The sequence below is a fragment of the Erigeron canadensis genome, chromosome 6 (genome assembly GCF_010389155.1).
Source record: "Erigeron canadensis isolate Cc75 chromosome 6, C_canadensis_v1, whole genome shotgun sequence".
In the NCBI taxonomy this organism is placed as follows: Eukaryota; Viridiplantae; Streptophyta; class Magnoliopsida; order Asterales; family Asteraceae; genus Erigeron; species Erigeron canadensis.
In genome coordinates this window covers 38,229,024-38,251,669 of record NC_057766.1, presented here as the reverse complement: position 1 = coordinate 38,251,669, position 22,646 = coordinate 38,229,024, and the positions used below count along the sequence as shown (strand labels likewise).

Here is a 22,646-nt window from a genome sequence, read left to right as displayed (position 1 = left end):
GCGGTACCTTATATATCATATTCTTGTGAGATTTGTGTGCCGCCGCTCTTCACCGTCACAAACCACGAGAGGTATACCCTATACTGATCTCTTTCGTTCTCCGGTTTTTAATACTTATACTATATCTATATTTTCATATATATCTTACATTAGTTTGTATCGTTATTTGTTTGCAAACATATAACTTCAATAATGATGTGTTAGGAAATTTTATTTGAAACAAACTTGTTGTTTGATTAATGTTTTAGTTTAAAATGATACACTGTACTTACATCTCCGATTAGATTTACTGTAGTTATAATCAGAAAAGTGGTGTAATTAAAGTATTAAACCATATGAAGAACACTGATTAGCTGATATAAGTATTATTAAAATTATTACAACATAAAACATTTGTCAGATAGTTATATATTTATATGTTTATTTTTACATAAAAAACTTTTTGGTGAGTGACCGATAATTGATTTGTGTGGATTAAATATTTTTGTTCTTATGAGACTATTTTACAGCATCAATATCAATAGCATGTGATTGTATTGCCTCTTTTTTTCACTTTTATATTTGTTGTCTGTTTCGGTTACCAAATAAGATTGTGTACATTGCTGTGTTGATTTGTATCTGTCTGAGTAATAAGATTGAATTTAGGGGACATCTTATTAATGTGCTTTTGTGTTAACTTTGATTTGTTTTAGTTTTGGGATAAACCGCAAGGAGAAGCTGAAAAATGGGTCGTGTACGTACCAAGACTGTTAAGAAATCCTCAAGGGTGGTGATCGAGAGGTACTATGGGAAGATGACTTTGGACTTTCACACGAACAAGAAGATTTTGGAGGAAGTTGCCATCATTCCCTCCAAGCGTTTGAGGAACAAGATTGCTGGGTTCTCTACTCACTTGATGAAGCGTATCCAGAAGGGACCAGTGAGGGGCATTTCTTTGAAGTTGCAGGAGGAAGAACGTGAGCGTCGAATGGACTTTGTGCCTGACGAGTCTGCTATCAAGACTGATTTGATCGAGGTTGATAAGGAGACCCTTGAAATGCTTAATGCTCTTGGCATGGGTGATCTTCCTGGTGTTGTTAAGGCGTCTGCTGAGCCACAGTCGGTGCCATCTGGTCCTGGTTTTGGCAGGGGTGCTGGTGGCTTTAACAAGAGATATTAGATGCATTATTCCAGCTATCTTCAATTCATAGGATAATTTTGTTACACAAATCTTTCTAGTTATGTGGGTTCCTTTTGAATTGTGCTTTATATTGAATTGCAATATGTACTTTTGGGATGCTTCATGATTAAGACTTGGTTAAATTGCAAGTATGCTTACTAAATTTATGATTGTTTTTAGGCAGGAATCTCATTTTGGTGATCCATTGTAGTTTCATGGTTTATGTTCTGAGGAATCTAAACTTGACTTATGGATGCACTACCTATTAGTCGATTGTGTTAAAGATAGCAGAGTAAATGGTAGCTGTTTGTTTTGGTAGTTGTTTGTTTTGGTACAGAACTGGCTAGAGTGGTTAAACCACCACCTTTTGGATGGTCTAGTTGTCTTTTCAAGCTCTGGTTATTTACTCTAAATGGTTAGGATTCCAGCTGGCCGTGCAATAAAGTGAAAGTAAGCGATAATAAACTTGTACTAGTAGATTATGAGCCTCTTCTTTTGCCCATTCTGAAGTCTTGAACTTCTTCTTTATTGTACCTAAACCCTAAATCTGTAGATGACAATTTTAAATTTAATTTTGTTTCATTACTAGCAATAAGTGGCATTAACAATGGCCTACATCCGGCCTAACTAGAAAAAATTAGTTAAATTCTGTTCATTGCAGGACGGGTTGTTACTTATGTGGATGTCAAAAGAGGACCATTGCAGGACGGGTTCATTGCAGGACGGCTTGTATCTGATAGACCAGTGAATTAACGTTTTGAATCGCGATTGTTAAAAGAGTCGTTATTATAGGCATCGAGGTAGGTCACAGGTAACCTTTTTTTGTGCTTCAGCATCCTAATCCATTTGTTTATTCCCGTTACCTAAAGCTTTAACAGTGCTGTATTTCCCAAACACATCACAAACTTTGTAGTTTGTACATAATTGAGTGGTTGAAATTGTGATAGTAAAATGGAATCTATTATTTGACCAAAGATACATAATTAATCACAGAAATCCTAAAGGTCAAAGTACATTTGCAATTACTATTAGAAGTTGATTAGTCACAGTTACCAGGTAACCAGAGGGTACCTTTTGGTTGGTACCTTATCTGAAAGATTCAAGTATATATTACGATGGTAAGAGGACCATTTTTACATAATTCTGCATTGTAATTTCTTTATCCCTTTTGAAAAATGTTCACAAGAGGTAAAGTTCCAGCCATTGGTATTGATCTGGGAACGACTTACTCTTGTGTTGCTGTTTGGCAACACAACCGTATTGAGATCATAGCAAATGATCAAGGAAATCGTACCACACCCTCATCTGTTGCCTTCAATGACACAGAACGTTTGGTTGGGGATGCTGCCAAGAACCAGGCTGCCTATAACCCCACCAACACCATCTTCGGTTAGCAATTTATCATTCTTTTTACGTATTTCTAGTTAGCTTTTCTTTTTTACTTTCCTTTTAATTACTTTTAAACAAGTTATGGTTTTGCTGCATTTATATATAATAGATGTTAAGCGGTTAATTGGGCGAAGAGCAAGTGATGAAATTGTTCAGGAAGACATCAAGTTGTGGCCTTTTAAAGTGGTGGCTGGGAGTGAGGACAAGCCAAAAATTTTGGTCACATATAAGGGCGAAAAGAAAGAATTTATTGCTGAAGAAATTTCTTCCATGGTTTTATCAAAGATGAAAGGGGTTGCTGATACGTTTCTTGGATCAACCGTTGAAAAGGCGGTGATCACCATCCCTGCTTATTTCAATGATTCGCAACGGCAATCAACAAAGGATGCTGCAGCTGTAGCTGGACTTGAAGTTTTGCGCCTGATTAATGAGCCTACAGCAGCTGCACTCGCTTATGCTCTTGACAAGAGGGCGGGTATAGATGGCAAGATGAATGTATTAATTTTTGACTTGAGTGGTGGTACTTTTGATGTTTCCATTCTCACCATTGATGAAAAAGGAGTCATCAAGGTCAAAGCCACGGGTGGTGATACGCATTTGGGAGGTGAGGACTTCGATAACAGAATGGTGAATCATTTCGTCCGAGAATTCAAGAGAAAGCACAAAGAAGACATTTGTAAGAACCTAAAAGCTTTGGGAAGGTTGAGGGTTCATTGTGAGAGAGCAAAAAGGATTATTTCAACAGCTTTTGAAACAACCATTGACATTGACTGTTTGTTTAATGGTATTGATTTTTCAGCAAAGTTTACTAGGGCTAAGTTTGAGGAGGTTAATATGGATTTGTTTGCAAAATGCATGGAGAGTGTTAAAAGTTGTTTATTGGATGCGAATATGAGTAAAGATAACATTGATGAAGTGGTTCTTGTTGGTGGATCGACCAGGATTCCGAAGGTACAACAATTGCTGCAGGAGTTGTTTAATGGAAAAAAACTTTGCCAAAGGATCAATCCTGATGAGGCTGTTGCCTATGGTGCTGGAATTCTAGCTGCCAACATAAGTGGCATGGGTGATGAAGCTGTGCAGGGTCTTGAGCTAATTGATGTTACTCCTCTATCACTTGGTATTTATTGTAAGGGAGATATTATGTCTGTATTAATTCCTCGAAATTCTTCCATACCAACCAAGAAGGAAGAAGCCTTCTATACATCCCAAGATGGTCAAACTTTAGTGGATGTGCAGGTATATCAAGGTGAGAGATCCAAGTGTACTGAAAACTATTTCTTGGGGAAACTTCGACTGTCTGGTCTTCCATCTGCTCCTGAGGGGCAAGTTGAGATCAACGTATGCTTTGAGATTGATTCCGATGGGATCCTGAATGTATCAGCCAGAGAAATAACCACAGGCAGGAACAAATGTATCAAGATAACTAACAATGGTAGTTTGTCTAAAGTGGAGATTGAGAAGATGATTGCAGATGCAGAACGATATAAAATTGAGGATGAAGAACATATGAAGAAGGCAGTAGTCCATAGAGATTTAGACGAATACATTTGTAAGTTAAGAGCCAATATTAAGGAATACACCTCTCGGTTGAGGCTCAGAAAGATGGGGCTTAGTTTAAAGGACTTGGAAGACATAGAGAATCAGATTGAGGATGCAATTCAGTGGCTTGATAAAAACAATGATGCTGACATTGATGTGTTGGAGAACAAGGAAACGGAGATTGACGATATATGCAGGCTTATGAAGTTGGATATTACTACATTGAAAAACTAAGGCACTATTAAGCATACTGCCTTTGAAGTTTCTAATCTATTGATTATATTATACATGGTGACGTACCATTAGATCATTTTGAAAAACTTTGATCTATAATGAAGGCCGGTACTCGTTCTTCTTGTCTGTGATAATGAGGTATTAAACATTACAATAATTCTGAAACTTAATTTGGCTTTTCATGTGATCACTAAATCTAAGCAGCTCCCTGGAACATTTGCGTCTTCCTTTATCATTGAAAGCAGTGTCAATTTGTGATTTGTTTCCAGGCTTTAATTGCTTCTTTTATTTTCCAGAAGTAGGTATTTGTTCAAGCTGGTCACATGAATCATGTATATGTATTACTTGTGCAAAGATGTAATTAAGTAGATTTTCTAGTGTGTGCTTTAAGAAGGTCAAAAGACAAGCTAGCACAAACTGATGGATGCACACATCCAGAATGAGTTGATGGATGCATCTTAAAGCTTTCTCAAATGGCTTCTTAAACCAATGTAAAGTTGCATCATAGCAATTCCGATTAAAAGCAAGCATATTTTAGACACCTTTTCCCCACAAATAAAAAAAAAAAAAAAGTCATAGGCATCTTTTTTCTGCACTAAATTATCAATCTTAATGCATTACATGCATGATGAATAAGGTTAATCTGAATATATGAACGAAACATCTTTGGCAGGCATATATATGGACTGCTAAAGTGTAAGCGGACAGTGATTTTGTGATTCTTGCAGAGTTGTAGTAGATAAAATGAATCACATATACCATAACCCCAAACTCATTTGGTTGTGAAAATGAAATGAGGAGTTGCCACAGTTGTCACTTACCCTTATAATATTACTGTGCATGTATTATGAAGTATATATTAACTGTGTTCAAATCTTTTTAGAACTTTCTGGTGAAATAGGCATTGTTTTACTGTTTTAGAGATTGTCGCAAAATATGGTTAACAAAAGGCTTTGCAAAAGTAGTATTTCCGAGTTTGGGAAACTCGGGCTATGGGGTTTTCATGATCCAAGTTTGGAAAACTCAGAACTCCGACTTTGGTATTGTAGGCATAAGTGATCTACCACATTTTTGTGGGTTCCGTATAAGCAACAATCAAGAATGACATAAAAGCCAACATGAACTACACATTTAGAAGACATGGGTACCCAGTACCGGACTAGGTACCGGACTACGATAGACTATTTAAGGCATGTTCAAAACCACTAGTAAACATTTAAGGGGGGAGGGAGTGGTGTACTGTTTACCTTCACCATTTTTTTAAACCTTACCAATCACAAATGGACATGTCATGAAAACTATTGTACCTTCATATCTATATATTTAAGGTGGGTGTGGTGTAGCGTACCCTCACCCAAGCATTTTAATGCATTCACACAGATAGATGGGCTAGGTGGGGAATGATTATTCAAACCAAAATATTCGAATCGTTTCATAACCGAAGAAGAGGCAGTGGTCTAACCACTCGACTCGTGTCCAAACCATGTGAAGCCGTGTCCGGTATCCATTCCCACCCCTCTTTAAGTGTGACTGATATTTGACTCATATTATGAATTAGGGATTTCGTTGTTTTTTTTATTATCTTCTCACATACAATTAACGTAAAGATAAAATAAAAAATAAATGGGTCTTAAACTAGAGGTCTCATTAAAAGATTTTGGATGGTATTAGTATTGGGTTAGTGACAACAGGGTTTTGCTTGATGTGGTGCTTAGCTTTCTAGGGTTCTGTTTTTAATCATTAAGTGTTAAATGTATTAAGTGACTATATGTATAAATAAAGTCTATATATATTAATTATAAAATAGGTAATTGACGGTTATTTTTATTTATTAAGTAAAAAAAGAAACATAAAATTTGACTGAATTTATTAAGTTTTTAATTATTAGGTACACGTTTGTTTAATGGACTTAATTAAAAAAGTCCTTAACCTATTAAGTCAATAAAGTTTGTCCATTTTTTGACTTAATATATAAAAAAACAATTGTATTGAATTAATATATGCAGACATTATTTAATTATTCAGTCAAATAATCTATTCAGTTATTTAATTATTAAAAATACAACCATGTCCTAAGTCAAAAAAGAAACAAGACTTAAGTATCTAAGCCTAAGGGCCTTATCTTTTACTTGATATATTAATTAAGAACTTAATACATTTATTTTTTATTTAATAAACAAAAATAATCATTAATTATCTATTTAAATTACGGGAAAAATTCCCAACCAACGATATCCTGGGCCTTGGCCCAACCCATTTCGTCATAGCGGTCCACCGACTTAACATAAAATCCAGCCAAAAAATCGATTCTCATTTCTGAGACATAAACCCTTCTTGGCGCGAAACCACCGTGTATATCACCGTCAGCGCTCCGCCACTTCCTACCCGTACTCTGGTATACTTAATGTTCTTTTCTTTTTCTTTTTTTATATATACTTAGAACAGGATATAATTGATACGGAGTATAATTGTATCGTTGTTGATAGTGGTAGTTTATGAATGATATTTCTTATTATTCTTCATTGTTGACTACAATATTACAAGTTTTCCTGTGTGTAAAATAAGTGGTTTATACTTCAAATAAACAATCCCCTGAAAATTTAATACTTTTTCTGCCTATATAACTCCATGGTCTTATTACTTTATTACAAGTAGTATTGATTGACAAGTGGTTAACATCCGAGACAAAGGTCAAGGGTTCGATCCACAAGTCCTTTTCTACTATAAATTGAACCTAGAAGCAGCCTCTATATATACCTCCCTCATACACCGTATAGATGGTATTGAGACTCAAAACCCGTGGAAGACGACATTAGGTGTTACTTGCTTTGTATCTGACCATTTATATTATAATTCCGATGACTGGATTGAGATTTTGAACAAAATCTTTGGACTTTATATTAAAATATTATTTATTTTTTGCTTAAAGGAAATGTCAAGAAGCGGTAATGTTCCAGCCATTGGTATCGATCTTGGAACAACTTACTCTTGCGTGGCTGTTTGGAAACACAAATGCGTGCAGATCGTAACTAATGATCAAGGAAACCGGACCACCCCATCGTGTGTTGCCTTCAACGACACTGAACGTTTGGTTGGAGATGCTGCAAAGAACCAGGCAGCTTATAATCCCACAAATACCATTTTTGGTTAGTCATCTTTATATTCCTTTTACATATTATGATCGTGTGTCATTTATTTAGTTTTTATATTTCAAACAACCTATTATCAAACAGATGTTAAGCGGTTGATTGGAAGAAGAGCAAGCGACAAAACCGTCCAGGAAGATATAAAGTTGTGGCCTTTTAAAGTGGTGACTGGGAGTAAGGACAAGCCAAAAGTTATAGTCACATATAAGGGCAAAAAGAAGGAATTTGCTGCTGAAGAAATTTCTTCCATGGTTTTAGCAAAGATGAAAGGGGTCGCTGAAACATTTCTTGGATCGACGGTTGAAAAGGCAGTCATCACCGTTCCTGCTTATTTTAATGATTTTCAACGGCAATCGACAAAGGACGCTGCAACTGTTGTTGGACTTGAGGTTCTGCGCATGGTTAATGAGCCTACAGCAGCTGCCATGGCGTATGCTCTTGACAAGAGGGCGGGTATAGATGGCAAGATCAAAGTATTAGTTTTTGACTTGGGTGGTGGTACTTTTGATGTTTCTATCCTCACCATTGATGAAAAAGGAGTCATCGAGGTCAAAGCTACAGGTGGTGATACGCATTTGGGAGGTGAGGACTTCGATCACAGAATGGTGAACCATTTCGTCCGAGAATTCAAGTGAAAGCACAATGTAGATATTTGTAAGAACCAAAAACCTTTGGGTAGGTTGAGGGTTCATTGTGAGCGAGCAAAAAGGATTATATCGACAGCTATTCAAACAACCATTGACATTGACTGTTTGTTTAATGGTATTGATTTTTCAGCAAAGTTTACTAGAGCTAAGTTTGAGGAAGTTAATATGGATTTGTTTGTGAAGTGCATGGACATTGTTAAAGATTGTCTAAGGGATGCAAATATGAGTAATGATGACATTGATGAAGTGGTTCTTGTTGGTGGGTCGACCAGGATTCCGAAGGTACAACAATTGCTGCAGGAGTTGTTTAATGGAAAAAAACTTTGCCAAGGGATTAATCCTGATGAAGCTGTTGCTTATGGTGCTGGAATTCTAGCTGCAAAGTTAAGTGGCATGGGTGATGAGGCTGTGCAGGGTCTCGACCTAATTGATGTTACTCCATTGTCACTTGGTACAGATACTGAAGGAGATGTAATGACTGTGTTAATTCCGAGAAATTCAACTATACCAACCAAGAGGGGAGAAATCTTCTGTACAATCTCTGATGGTCAAACTGCGGTGGATGTGCAGGTATATCAAGGTGAGAGATCCAAGTGTACTGAAAACTATTTCTTGGGAGGATTTCTACTGTCTAGCCTTCCATCTGCTTCCCGTGGGGAAGTTGAGATCAATGTATGCTTTGAAATAGATGCAGACGGGATCCTGAACGTTTTGGCCAGAGAAATAACTAGTGGCAAAAACAATGCTATCAAGATAACTAGTGATGGCTGTCTGTCGGAAGTGGATATCAAGAAGATGATTGAAGATGCCGAGCGATATAAGTTTGAAGATGAAGCACATGTGAAGAAGGCAATGCTCTATAGATCTTTAAACGATTACGTTTATAAGTTACGTGCCAATATTAAGGAATGCACAGTTCGGTTGAGGCTCAGAAAGATAGGGCTTAGTTTAAAAGACTCGGAAAAAACCAGTGTTGTTAAAGGCGAGCGCCTCTTGCGCCTAAGCGCAAAAGGCGGGCGAGGCGCACCTCCAGCGCCTGAAACCCTAGGCCCAAGTCGACCATGAAAAAGGCGGTCAACAACGGTCAACTGTGGTGGTCAACGACGGTCAAAATGGTTTAATGGGTCAAGATTCATTCAAGATCCGGCCGAATCGTGGCTAGATCTAATGAGTGACCATAGTCATTTAAGAAGATAAAAGAAGATAGTGAAAATATAAAATGGGGGGAAGAAAAAATTATGTTTTTTTATATATGTTTATCTATACTATCTATATAAATAAACTACCCAAAAAATTTAACACTCTACCTTTAAAATCTTTAATTTACCCTTTTAATTTCTATACTATCTATATAAACAAACTACCCAAAAAATTTAACATTCTACCTTTAAAATATCTAATTTACCCTTTTAATTTATACTATCATCAAACACTTTATTCTTAAAATTCCAAAACTATCCTTAAAAAAAGAAACCTTACGCGTGTCCCTTCCTTTCCCTAAAGTCGCTCACATGGTATACCAAAATAACACACATACGTTACTGAATTTAATAATCAATTAACATAAAAAGCGCTGACTCTAAAACGACAACGGTGGTTTGCACTTTCAGCCGAACTAAGAAACACTTGAGATGAATCATACATTCATGTAATAACACGGTACCGCTACTTAACCAGCGTTTTTTTCCAAGGTCCCGCGACATCGCGCGGGTACAAGGCTAGTAATAGTCTAATAATTTGAAGTTTTTGGTTGAAAAGTTATTTTTTGAATGATATTTGGTTTTATAACTGATATCTGATTTTTTTTTACTATTATTTTTCACTATATATAAATATTTTCTTAGTGCGCTTTTTTTTCCCCGGGCGTGCGCTTTTTTTGCGCCTCTTGCCTTCGCCCTATTTGGGGTCTTTGCGCTTTGAGGTCGCCTTCGCTTTTGACAACTATGGAAAAAACAGAGCATCAGATTTTGGAGGCGATTCAGTGGCTTGATGAGAACGCTGATGCTGAAATCGATGAGCTGAAGAACAAGGAAACAGAGATTGACGTTATATGCAGGCGTCTCAAGCTGGACATGACATTGAAAAACTAAGGCTATCAATCAATCTCTCTAAATCTGTTATTGGATCTTTTTTCAAACTTCCATCCATAAACTTCCATGTTAGATCATGTGCATCTACTGTTCTTTTGTTATCTATTTTTGGTTAACTTTTATTTGAGATCTTGTGTATGCAAAATCTGTTTGCTAAGAGGTTCATACGGTGTATATTGACTTGCCACTGGATCTTTTGAAAATATTCATCCCTAAGGTCCCAAGGCATTTCATCTGTATGTAGAAGGTGCATACCATGTGAATCTTTTGGAAATTTAGTTTGTATTTTTTTTTTTTTTGAAAGAGTTTTGAAAAAATTAGGAGTTCAAACTATGATTTTGCAAAACAAATTAACCCGGAGTTCTCACCTCCGGCCTTTCAAACTACAATTAAAGACCGGAGCTCCCCAAGATTGTAACTATTGGTTATCGGAGTACTCTTCGCATCAATTTGCTTTATTAAAATATATAATTAGGTAATTGTCTCTGTAATGTATATACACTACAAAAAACAAGCTTTTAGAGACTAATTTTTTTGTTTTATATAAGTTGGTACTTTCTACGACCAAGCTGTAGTGACTGACTAATCAATAGCGATTGGTTTTTCAATCTCTGAAAACCTTTTTTTTGTAGTGATAAGCAAAAAATTCTTTGTATTCAATTGACGGCAATTGATATTAGTTTTTTTCTATTTTATAAAGAATTTCTGTTTATAAATAAAATTTTTGTCACTAAATAAATAACGACGGACTTTGGAAGTAATTATGTTTGTTTGGGGTGGTCCCTTTAGAAACATAAAATGATGTTACGTTCAAGTTGAGTATTAACAGTTCCAGTGAGTAGTTTATCCGTCTAGAGTTGTCATCTCGTTCATTTGGATATCGAGTCAATATAAGAAAGGAGATTTCGTCTCCTGACCTGAAGTGATGTAATTATTAGACACATTAAAAATATGTAAATAAAATTTTGTTTAAAAAAAATAAAGTCATGCCATTAAAAAAAAGTTCTTTCAATATGCATTAATAAACATCCAATGCTTTTTGAATTTACAATAAAGTTACGCATAAGTGCAAACCTCTACAAATGACTCTCTTCTACTGTCTAAATATTTTCAAATGTTACATCAACTTAAAATTTCTTATGTTATACTAGTATTTAAATTTAATTAAATTAAACGAAGGAAAATCTATTGAATGCAGTGCAATAAGTAGTGAGAATTTTGGCAAGACAAGGATTGCACAACAAACGACCATAAATGAGATTAAATGCAAAAATTGCTCTCACAAGTTAAAAGCAAAGCTGATATATGCAGCTTTTTTAAGACCCCATTGGAGTTGCAACACGTACATTTTATTTTATTTTTCATACTAGCTAATTAACTCGGGTTTAACTCAGGCATATCAATCAAAGTTCTATAAAAGCACATTTTCGTCACCGAATTTGCGATAGTTTAACAGTACTCGTATCCTCAAAAGTCAAAATAGTATATCATATAAGTTATAATTAGTTTATTAACTTGCATAATATGTGGATAATTAAAAATCTGACAAAATTATTTAGATGATGAAACTTAAAAGACAATGTATAATTTATTAGTGTTTTGTCATTAAAAAAATTAAAAATATATATTTTTTAAAAAAATAACATTATAAAATAACAAAAATAAAAATGTAATAAATTGTAAGAAGAAAAGTGATTATGACATCATAAATAAATTTTTAAAAAAAAATAAAACTTAATTTTAAGAAATAATTTGGATGTGACAAATAAGCAATATTTATGGAATGATGATGTCACAACAATCCTCTTTTATTTAATATAAAGATAAATGGTTTAACCTAATATAATTTAAACAATTAATAGTTTTAGTACTTCCAATTATAGCTCAATGGTTGAGCACCAACTTTCCATGTTGCAGGTCTCGAGTTTGAGACATGGGAAAGACATTTAAAAGAAATTTCACTAAAAGTCCTCCACTGAAGCAGGTTTGAGTCGTGCACAGGGGCAAAGTTTTACCCCAATTAAATGTCGTGCCTTCGGGTGGTTTAGTTGGGGGTTTCTCCTCCTACTAGATATTGAGGGTGAGGGGCTATCTAGCGCGAATCCGGTTAAGACAACGTAAGCTAAATCCCCTATTGCGAACAAATGATCGCCTTTAAAAAAAAAGTTTTTTTTAATGGTGAATCTCGTTGGAAACTTCGTGTCATTATTCAAAAGCGATAGGTTTAGCATACGTCGCCTTAACCGGGTCCACGCTAGAGAGCTCCCGGCCTCGAAGTAGAAATGTCTATTTGAAATACCCGATGAGGGGAAAACTCCTACTAATCTGCCTGAAAGCACGACGATTAATAGGGGTAAACTTTGCCCCTTCAGACTTAATCCTGAGTATACCTAAGCTAAGCCCTCATAAAAGGACATTTATGTCCTCCCAAGACTTGAACACAAAAACTCTTGAATGGGGCCATTACTTTCAACCATTGAGCTAATGCTTAAGGACAATTCAACAATAGTTTAGAATTGGCAAAATCAATTTCTTTTAATTTAAGCACATCTGTTTTTTTTTTTTTAAATATGTGAATTACTCGCGAATATCAGGAGGTCTATCTTACGTTGTCTTAATCAGGCCCGCGCTAGAAAGTCTCCTCGCCGAATAGATCTCCATATTAAACCCCTCGATGAGAGACCCCTATCATCCAGGAATTTGGAGGGGAAAACTCACCCAGGCCCACCATAAGTGGAAATGAAATGTCTGTGGTCACCTCAAATATGTATAGAGTAGGACTCGAACCAATTACCTTTTGTGAAGAAAGGGAACTCTTTGTTACTAGACCATTTGGAGATGGTTAGGCACATTTGTTAATGTTACTAAAACGAATCAATAACTTCATCTCATTAGTTGGGAATTGAATATTGAATAATCTTTAAATATATATAAAAGAGAAACTTTAATTCATAAATAAAGAAGTTTTGACCATTGGATGAAATTCAAAATTTAATGACAGCCATTAGATTACAATGATGATGTCATCTTTTTTTAATTCCTTTTTTTAGATTTAACTTTAAAAAAATGCATGCTATTAATTTATATGTATAAGAATGATACTTTTTATTTTAGTGTCGTATAAAATTTTTTGACATGTATCTCAGGTTTACTTGATGAATAATATTTGTCTAACTTTTTTATTTGTTTAAACCCATATGTTATACGGGACTAACTAAAAACATAAATAAAAATATAAAGGAAGTAAAGATAGAATAATTAATAGTTACATCAATATTCATAATTTATGATATAAAAAAATGTTAAATTACGATTGATGCACCCAATAAAATTATACCGTATAAATATATGATACAAGTCAAATATGTTAAAGCATGACTAATGAAACATAGATATTTATAAATCATAAAAATCATTTTTATGATATATTATTTTTTGAATATAATGTAATAAATAATTTTTAAAAAAATAAACATAATATAGTAAACAATCTAATTTGAAAAAAAGATAATTATCATTATCATTGAATTAATAAACAAAAACATAGTATAATGTATATAAACATCTTTATACTCATTAAAAAAATAGAAAAATAAATATTAATGATTAGAATTAAAAAAAAGGGTAATGGGGGAAACTGTAGCCCCGGTACCACAATTGGATACCCATCGACTCACCCCGTACGAGTCATATGATGCCGGTATAATACTTCAATCATAATCTCCACATGATATGGGCACCCCAAAGGATCATTATAATTGATGATCTGAATACATTTGATGATTAATATCATACATGACAACATAAATATAGCAATTTAAATGGAAAAATGACACCTCATTAAAAATATAATGTGACAATAAAACAAAAATTTCCATCTACGAAATCTCTTAGTTATATATAGTGATTTCTATTGTCATTTACTTACAAATTTTATTTTTTTAATATACTAGCTAATAAACCCGGGTTCAACCTGGGAACCCGGATATTTTAATTAAAATTCTAAAAGAAAAAAAATCTATAAAAAGATATATGTAAATTTTTATTATTGATATATTATAACTCGGTTTAGAGATACTAAATTGACTAACATAATAATTTTTATATATTAGTATCTATTGCATTACAAAACATATAAAGACATTTCCTTATATTATATATAAAATAAATTTTTATGCTTTTAACAAAAATGTAAAAATTTAAAATAAATATTTAATGAGCTATTTGTTTTTAAAAATATTGCTAACTAATTATGACATCATAAGCAAAATAAAAATTTTTTGAAAAAAAATATAGACATGCCATATCATACTTTTTGCTAAAAATAGTCCAATAAGACAATTCTTCTTTATTATATATAAAGATTAGATAAAATTTATCTTAATTTATATAAATTTTATCAGTCATGTTTTTTGATATAATATACAAGATGAAAACGAAGAAACAAAAGTTTTATCATTGGGTGTACAAAACACAACGTATGGACTCTTTTCTAAACACCATCTTGATTACATGATTATTTTTCACCATATTTTAATAAACCAATTTACAACTACAATTGTATTCTTAATCAACGGTTATAATATTTATTGCATGCTCATTGGTATTGCTTAAACAGTAAAGGGGGAACACTAGCCCCTGTACCACTACGTGAATTTCTAAAAACAATATTCTTATTATTATTTAATTTTTAGAGCTAAAATAATTGAAGGTATACTAACTTTTACAAAATTCTATCTACCAAAGTTCATTAATATAATAGCTTTTTTTCGATCCCATTAATAACATTTATTCATCTATTATCTTATAAGTACTCACAAGTGACAACCGAAAGAAATTCATATTCATCTACCCAAATGTTTATAAATACTCATATCTCCAAAATCGATCATTATGTCTAATTTGTTAATGTACTTTTATACATTTTCTTAAACCAGCAAACTCATTTTTTATAATTCTATATGTTTCTCTTTATCTATTTACTTAATATTCTTCATTTATTGTGTTTATACTAGATTTTAGACCCGTGTCTAACACTGGACACGAGACTTACGACATTATTAATATTAGATATTACTACATGTAATTCATAAAAACTTATAAGTTCAAAGTTGAAGATACAAGTAGATACTAAGTATTCAATTCAAATGTCAAGAATGTTAAGTTAATAGAAAGAAAACTAATGTAATAAAAGAAAATTGGAAACATATACTCTCCTTCATCATTTGAAAGACTTCTATCATGAACGAAATTTGTTGTAATTTTTTTGTCTACTCATCTTTGTCACATATTAACAGCTTAAAGCCCCTTCTCGACTTAATTCGAGATACTGCAATGTATAATTGTTCGTGTGTGAAACTGGGCTTTATAGATAGAAATCAATTTTAATAACATTGTAAAAATAATTATTTTAGTTAATTGTTTTGTATTAATTACATAAAATGATGTAAACAACTAAACGATGACATAAGCGAGAGTCAATTTGATGAAATCAAGCGATATAATTGGTCAATAAGTCATTAGTTCAATTATTTTTACTATTAAAATCTTAATATATTTACATTAAGTTTAATTTATTTTTAATTAATTAAATATATATATATATATATATGATATAACATATTATTGCATATATATTACTTATTATTTTATTAGATAAATATTAGATATTATTCTATTGGATATATATTATCTATTTTTATTTATTTATTATATTAAAGTTATCGGGTAAAAAGTGTAAATTTGTGATGGGGTAAAAAGTGTAAATTTATGATGGAAAACAAAAAGTGTAAATTAAAGTCAAAATTGAAAACAATAGTCAATATTAAGAAATCGAGAGTTATGATTGGTCGATAAGTTATTAGAGCAACTATGCTTTAGTGTAATAAAAGATTGTATTAATATCAATAGTCGTAATAATTTATGTAAATCCGCGTATTACACGGGTAATAATCTAGTTATTAGAGAAAACAAAAGAATGTAAAATAACTGTATATTTTTTCTCGCGGAGGAGACATTTACACATGGCTTGTGATGGTATTAGGATTAATACGCTTGAGACAGAAAACGTTAATTGATTTATAATTAATTGTAAAAAATGAATAATGTCGATACCATGGTCAACTTCAAAAAAATAAAACATTTGACCTATCGAGTTTGAGTTCGATGACTCGTTTATTTATTATAATATAACTAAAAGAGGGGTTGAGGGTATACTTGGCAATCCTAATCCTCCTCTTTTAGCCTAATACTCTCTTCTTATTATAATCATCTTTTTTTTTAAATATTTATTCAATAAAAAATAGCTGACCTTTAATAAAAAAAATCTTTATTATTATTATCATCTATATATATACCACCTAGAAAAAATTTTCACATATTATCAACCATAAGAAAAAACCTACTGCCAAAAAAAAAGAAAAAGAAGAAGCTAGAATCGACTATCAAAAAGGTTTTTTTATTTATATACTTTGTTCATATTTAATCATTATTATTGATGAATTGGTATGTATTTTTTAAATTATATACTCTACACTTTTTGTTTATCTTTTTATTTAACTAAAGTTGAAAAAAAAGTAAACTGGAATCAATATTTATATGAAATTAATTTTTATATGTTTCTTCTTTAGTTTTTGTATTGATTAAGTTGTGATCGATATTGGTCATACATTTTTTGTTTCTCTTTTTATTTAACTAAAGTTGAAAATATAAAAGTAAATTGGAATCAATATTTATGTGACGTTAATTTTCAAATATTTCTTCTTTAGCTTTTGTATTGATTAGGTTGTGATATTAGTCATACATTTTTTGTTTCTCTTTTTATTTAACTAAAGTTGAAAGAAAAAGGTAAACTGGAATTAATATTTATATGTAGTTAATTATCATATGTTACTTTTGTAGTTTTCGTATTTATTAAGTTGTCATATTGGTCATACACTTTTTGTTTCATAATTATTATAAGATTTATATATATATTGAGACTACCCGTCCAATGGACGGACCTAGCACTAGTACTTGTATAAAAAAAAAGAAGTTGAAACCTAACTTTTTGTTGTATATTGCCGCTCGTCGGGGAGTCAGAGTAATGAAGTCATATCAATATTTTGTAACGTGGTTTTGTAAGTTTGATACTTTGATATATATGTGTGTTATTTGCTTTTACAGCCAAGATTGAGTTTTGGCAGAATAAATTTTGGGGTTCAGGTTATTTGCCAGTTGCCACTAGTATACTCAAATGGCTATTTTTTTATACTAAAACATCGGTGTGACCTCACAAAGAGAGTTTCTTTTCCAACCTTAACATCTTTGGTGAAATACTGAAATCTGGTACTCATTTCAAACTTTTTTTTTTTTTAACATTTAGTTGATGTGCGACATCATAAAAACCTTACCGTATAATGGTGAAATTTTGCACGTACCATAGACAACGAGATGTTGACCATGTGCCATTACAAGTATTCAGAGAAAAAAAATCAAAAACTTGTCATCCCTAAGGATCGAACTCAAAACCTTAGATAGTCATGTGATGCCTCTAACCAGTTGACTAATCATCTAAATAAAGACCTTAAAAAACTTCAATTCTTTGCATTAATCATCCATTATATCATCAAATCTAAAATAACCAAATTTTATCTTATCTTTATATTTTACTATTGATGCTATTAATTTAGTCTCATATGAGTTGTTTACAACATATTCAAAAGATTAAGATTTTAGATTTATAGTTTAAAAAACCATATGAATTTAAATGTAAAAGTATACCAAAAAACAAACCGTGATGAAAAACAAAAAAATGTAAATATATTTAGACATGTATTGATTTAATTAATTTTGAAGAATCAAAAACTATGATTGATAAATAGCTATCACATCAGTTGCCTTATAGTATTTAATTTGTTTTTTGTTTTTTTGAACAGCGAGTTACTGGTTAGCATTCAAAACATCATAGTAACATCTAAATAGCCAGTATGCGGAGACATGCTTGAGATAAAACCAAGGACTCTAAAAAATCCCCCTAATAATCCATATCTACAAATGTAAGAAAAATGAGATTTGAACACTGATAAATTTCTTTAAAATCTAAGACCTTACCAATGGGCCACCAAATATTAATATTAAGATTTCACATATTAAAAATGTTCATCCGTCACCATTATGAGCTACCCGTGAAACGAATAGTCATCCACTCATCCTGAGATTGGTCGACTCGCAACAAATATCAGATAGTACGTTTAAAAAAATATAGATTTTAAATCTTTAATACATAAATAAAAGGATCCTAACTCTACTCTTTTATAAAAATTATCTAACCCTTATTTTTAGAAAGTGTTACACATAGTTAGTTGCGAAAGTATGAAATTGCCTTTAATAAAAACCCTATATGGAAAGAGTTATTAAAAATTACTCCCTCCGTCCTGTTTTATTTTGAATTTTCAAAGTCAACTTTCGTAAACTTTTACTATAAATATTTTGATTTGTGTTATTTAGTATTTGATGAAAATTTCACTATAATATACATTTAAAACTCAATCAATTCATATAACTTTCATAAAATATTATATAATACAAATCAAAATATTTAAGGTCAAAGTTTATAAAAAAAAATTATGAAAATTCAAAATAAGACACAATTAGTGGGATCGAGGGAGTACTCAATTTACTCTTAATGAAAATACTATAAACTTTATGTTGATAATGTACACTCTTAAGCTTCAACCTTCAAAAATAATTTTATTATCACATTTACATCAACTTATACTAATCGACAGCGGATTAGTCGTTGTCAACACCACTATACCGCTGAAACATCACATTATGCGGGTATAGTGCTATTTACTTTACATTACATAAATACACATGCATTTCAAAACCAAAATTCATTTTAGCTTTTTATAGGCCGGATAAAGAAAAGTATAGTGTACATACAAGTAACACAAGTAAAAAATTTGGTAGGAGGATATCATGATCCATTAAGCAAGCAAGTAGTAATAAATTTGCTATATACCAATTAATAGGAGAGTAGTATTAATTACACACAAGAGATAGTCCCTACCATCTCCCTTTCCATTCCACCTCTATCTGTGATCTCCATTAATACCATTCCAAAGTTTGGACTTCACAACACAACACATACCCACCACTCTAAACTTCACACACACACACACACACATAACAAGCAAAATCTTCAACTTTCAAACACTCCCATTTGACTAATTATCAAAATGGGCAAAAACATGAATTTCATCCCTTCTCTGCTTTTACTCAACAAACAAAAACAACTTTGGCTTTGGCCTTCTTCTTCTTCTTGCTCCACCAACAATCCTAAAACTCTTTCTTTTCGAGCCACCAACATTGACCATCATAATAAAGACAACCTGTTTGTTAATGAGCCAGAATTAGTTGAAGTCACTACGACACATGCTGGTACTTCTTGTTTCACTAACTCATCATCAGAATCCGCCTGCAGTGTTTCAACCGAGTCAGAGGGTTCAGCCGTCGAAAACATCGTTCGTGGGGCACGGTCTGATAGGTTGTTTTTTGAGCCTGATGCCACTAGCTCTATACTTGAAACCCAAGCAGCAAGTGGTAGAAAATGTAGTAGGTTAGAACAGAGTAATAATAATAATGGTTATTTGCCATATAAAGAGAGTGTGGCTATGGTTATAGAGTCAGAGAATCCGTATTTTGACTTCAAAAAGTCCATGGAAGAAATGGTGGAGATTCATGAGCTGAAAGATTGGAATTCTTTGGAAGAATTGTTGGGCTGGTTTTTGAGAATGAATGCCAAGGTTCATCATGAGTTTATTGTTGGTGCTTTTGTTGACTTGCTTGCCGGAATTTATGATGGCGGCGGTGGTCGTGGTGACGGTGCAAGTTTAGATGATCATCGGTCTACTGGCTCTTTTACTTCAGTTGGCTCCACTTTCTCATCTCCCATTTCATCTCCAACATCTCAAGGAAAAATAATAATGGTTACTAAATGATATACGAGTAGTATATATCACTACTCTGATAGAGTATATTATTAAGTTGATTTGTTAGGTTAATTCTCGTGTATCATAACTCTTAGATATTCTTGATATAATTTTATTAACTAGGTGTATACCTCATTAGCTTATTATTACTTCAACTACTGTTACTTTTGTATCCGGAGTAGCAATACTAATTAGTGAGACATTGACTTTAGTATTTTGTGTAGTATTCGGATTACCATTTGTATTGGTAAAGATTTAAGATACAAATTTCATGTGAAGTGTGATAGGTATTTGGGTCATGTGAATGTGTGACATTTTGTATAGATTTAATTTTTTCATAAAAAAAAAAACAAGTTTGACTAATAATAATAGATGGCATGCTTACAAGAAATCTTTACGAGTATATTTATGTAGACATACATAAAATTAAGATTGTAATACAGTCCAAAAGAACAGCAAGAAGATTCTTTAAACTTTTGCATACCTTCAAGGAACAATATGCATAAATTTCATACCCAAGATTTCTTATGTGGAAATCATAGTACTCTCGTACGTGCAATTTTTGTCTCATGAAAATTTAGTATGAAAAATAAATTATAGTAAGCAACTAACTACTCATTGTTTTATCTTTTCTTATTTTTTTATTTTATAAAGTTAGTTTCGATTCAGACTAGAGACAATTTTTACAGTGATTTGCTGGACCTTCAACCCCCTCTTCATGGAAAATACCTTGAAATGAGAAACCCAATACCGGAACTCAAGACCTTAGAAAAAACTCACCTTCAAGACCCACATAGTGCATTTAGAAGATACCCCTGGACAACCCACCTAGTGAAGTTGGTTACTCATTGTTTTATATAAACCAACAAAAAATACTAGAAAATTACAATATATAAAAACGAAACATTAAAAGAACACATTAAAGTTAGATAACGAACGGTGGAGCACCTCTAGACCAAATAGACGGCTTCTTTTTCTTTTTTTTTTTTAATTTTCTTTTTTCTTTTTATGGTTTTACTTATGATTAACACATCGCGTGTATACAAATAATAATATATTGTCTTATAAAATATTTTTTAATTATAAAGAACAATACTTTGTTACGAGTTAATTAAATCATAATCGTCTGCTGTAGCGCGCAGTAAGAATTATGGTCAACTAAAACTCAACAACTGAACATCACTACTTTTAATAACCGAAAGAGAAGAAAATTCATTCATAAATATATAAACACAGAGTATAAAAAAAATTTAATGACCATATATATATATATGGGTGAAATATTTTGAGATCACCTTTTATTTTAGGACCAACTAGGACCATTGATTTTTGTACACCATCATGATCTACCACGATATACAAGACTTTTTTGTAAAAACACTAAGACTTTCCAGCGACGGACCCATAGAAAAATCACGTGTAACACATGATTTTTCTGTGGGCCCGTTGCTGGAAAGTCTTAGTGTTTTTACAAAAAAGTCTTGTATATCATAGTAGATCATGATGGTGGTGTGTAACTTACGAAAATCAATGGTCATTTTTTAAACTTTTTTTAGTTGGTCTCAAATTATCTTTCCCCTATATATATATATATAGGTAAAGTTATTTTGAGAACCTTTTTTTTGCGAGAACCTTTGAGAACTTTTCAAATCAAGCCCAACCGATGATTATTCTTTACATGAAAATTGTTTTTTGATTGTTTTCTGAATAACTTATGTGTAACTTTGAAGTTTATAATTGTGTGGAGCTATGGATTATCATCCGTTATACAATTATGTGGAGATTTGAATTTTTGATCACATGTGCACAAATATTGCTATGATTACATGTGATCGACTTGCATACATGTGATCATAGCAATATTCGTGCACATGTGATCAAGAATCTAAATCTCCACATAATTGTATAACGGATGATAATCCATGCATCCACATAATTATAAACTTCAAAATTACACATAAGTTATTCAAAAAACAATTTTCATGTAAAGAATAATCATCGGTTGAGCTAGATTTGAAAAGTTCTCAAAGGTTCTCGTAAAAAAAAAGATTCTTAAAATAACTTTTCACTATATATATATATGGGGGAAGTGAGTATGAGGTTGTCCCCCATCTAAGCTTAGATGGGGAACCCCTCACATTTGGTTTTTATAATCATGAAAATCATAAGGGCTGATGTATTTGTTTTAAATTCAAACAAATAATAAAATATGTTTATGTGAGGGGTTCCCCATCTAAGCTTAGATGGAGAACAACCCCATACTCACTTTTCCCTATATATATATATGTAGACCTAGTATTGTAAATTTTGAATTCCATAGTAATCAAGTGGAATAAACTCAGAGTTAAATTTCCGATTGGTTATCTTTTCTATAATGTAAATCACAGTAGTGTTTGTCTTTTTAGTTTGGTCGAATTTATTTGTCAGTAACAAAAACCAAATAGATGTTAGTTGTGTTGGATAAA

At 32.2% G+C, this 22,646-nt stretch overlaps 3 protein-coding genes and 1 pseudogene across 3 annotated transcripts; all 4 read left to right on the top strand.

The window, feature by feature from the left end:
* LOC122603551 (40S ribosomal protein S17) lies at window positions 1–1,322 on the top strand. The gene is made up of 2 exons (XM_043776277.1): window positions 1–71; window positions 693–1,322. Exon 2 carries the CDS (start codon window positions 725–727, stop codon window positions 1,157–1,159), a length of 435 nt encoding a protein of 144 aa, XP_043632212.1. The 5' UTR covers window positions 1–71; window positions 693–724; the 3' UTR covers window positions 1,160–1,322.
* A 732-nt stretch (window positions 1,323–2,054) lies between these two features.
* Window positions 2,055–4,519, top strand: LOC122603550 (heat shock cognate 70 kDa protein-like). The gene is made up of 2 exons (XM_043776276.1): window positions 2,055–2,548; window positions 2,658–4,519. Exons 1-2 carry the CDS (start codon window positions 2,335–2,337, stop codon window positions 4,322–4,324), a joined length of 1,881 nt encoding a protein of 626 aa, XP_043632211.1. The 5' UTR covers window positions 2,055–2,334; the 3' UTR covers window positions 4,325–4,519.
* A 2,737-nt stretch (window positions 4,520–7,256) lies between these two features.
* LOC122604837 lies at window positions 7,257–10,207 on the top strand (annotated as a pseudogene).
* Window positions 10,208–19,344: 9,137 nt separating this feature from the next.
* Window positions 19,345–20,324, top strand: LOC122605849 (transcription repressor OFP13-like). The gene has a single exon (XM_043778806.1). It carries the CDS (start codon window positions 19,429–19,431, stop codon window positions 20,188–20,190), a length of 762 nt encoding a protein of 253 aa, XP_043634741.1. The 5' UTR covers window positions 19,345–19,428; the 3' UTR covers window positions 20,191–20,324.
* The last annotated feature ends 2,322 nt before the right edge of the window (window positions 20,325–22,646 follow it).

Coding starts and splice junctions, on each gene's coding strand:
- LOC122603550 (XM_043776276.1), top strand. CDS start 2,335: ATGTTCACAAGAGGTAAAGTTCCAGCCATTGGTATTGATCTGGGAACG. Junction 2,549..2,657: donor CCCCACCAACACCATCTTCG/GTTAGCAATTTA, acceptor TATATATAATAG/ATGTTAAGCGGTTAATTGGG.
- LOC122603551 (XM_043776277.1), top strand. CDS start 725: ATGGGTCGTGTACGTACCAAGACTGTTAAGAAATCCTCAAGGGTGGTG.
- LOC122605849 (XM_043778806.1), top strand. CDS start 19,429: ATGGGCAAAAACATGAATTTCATCCCTTCTCTGCTTTTACTCAACAAA.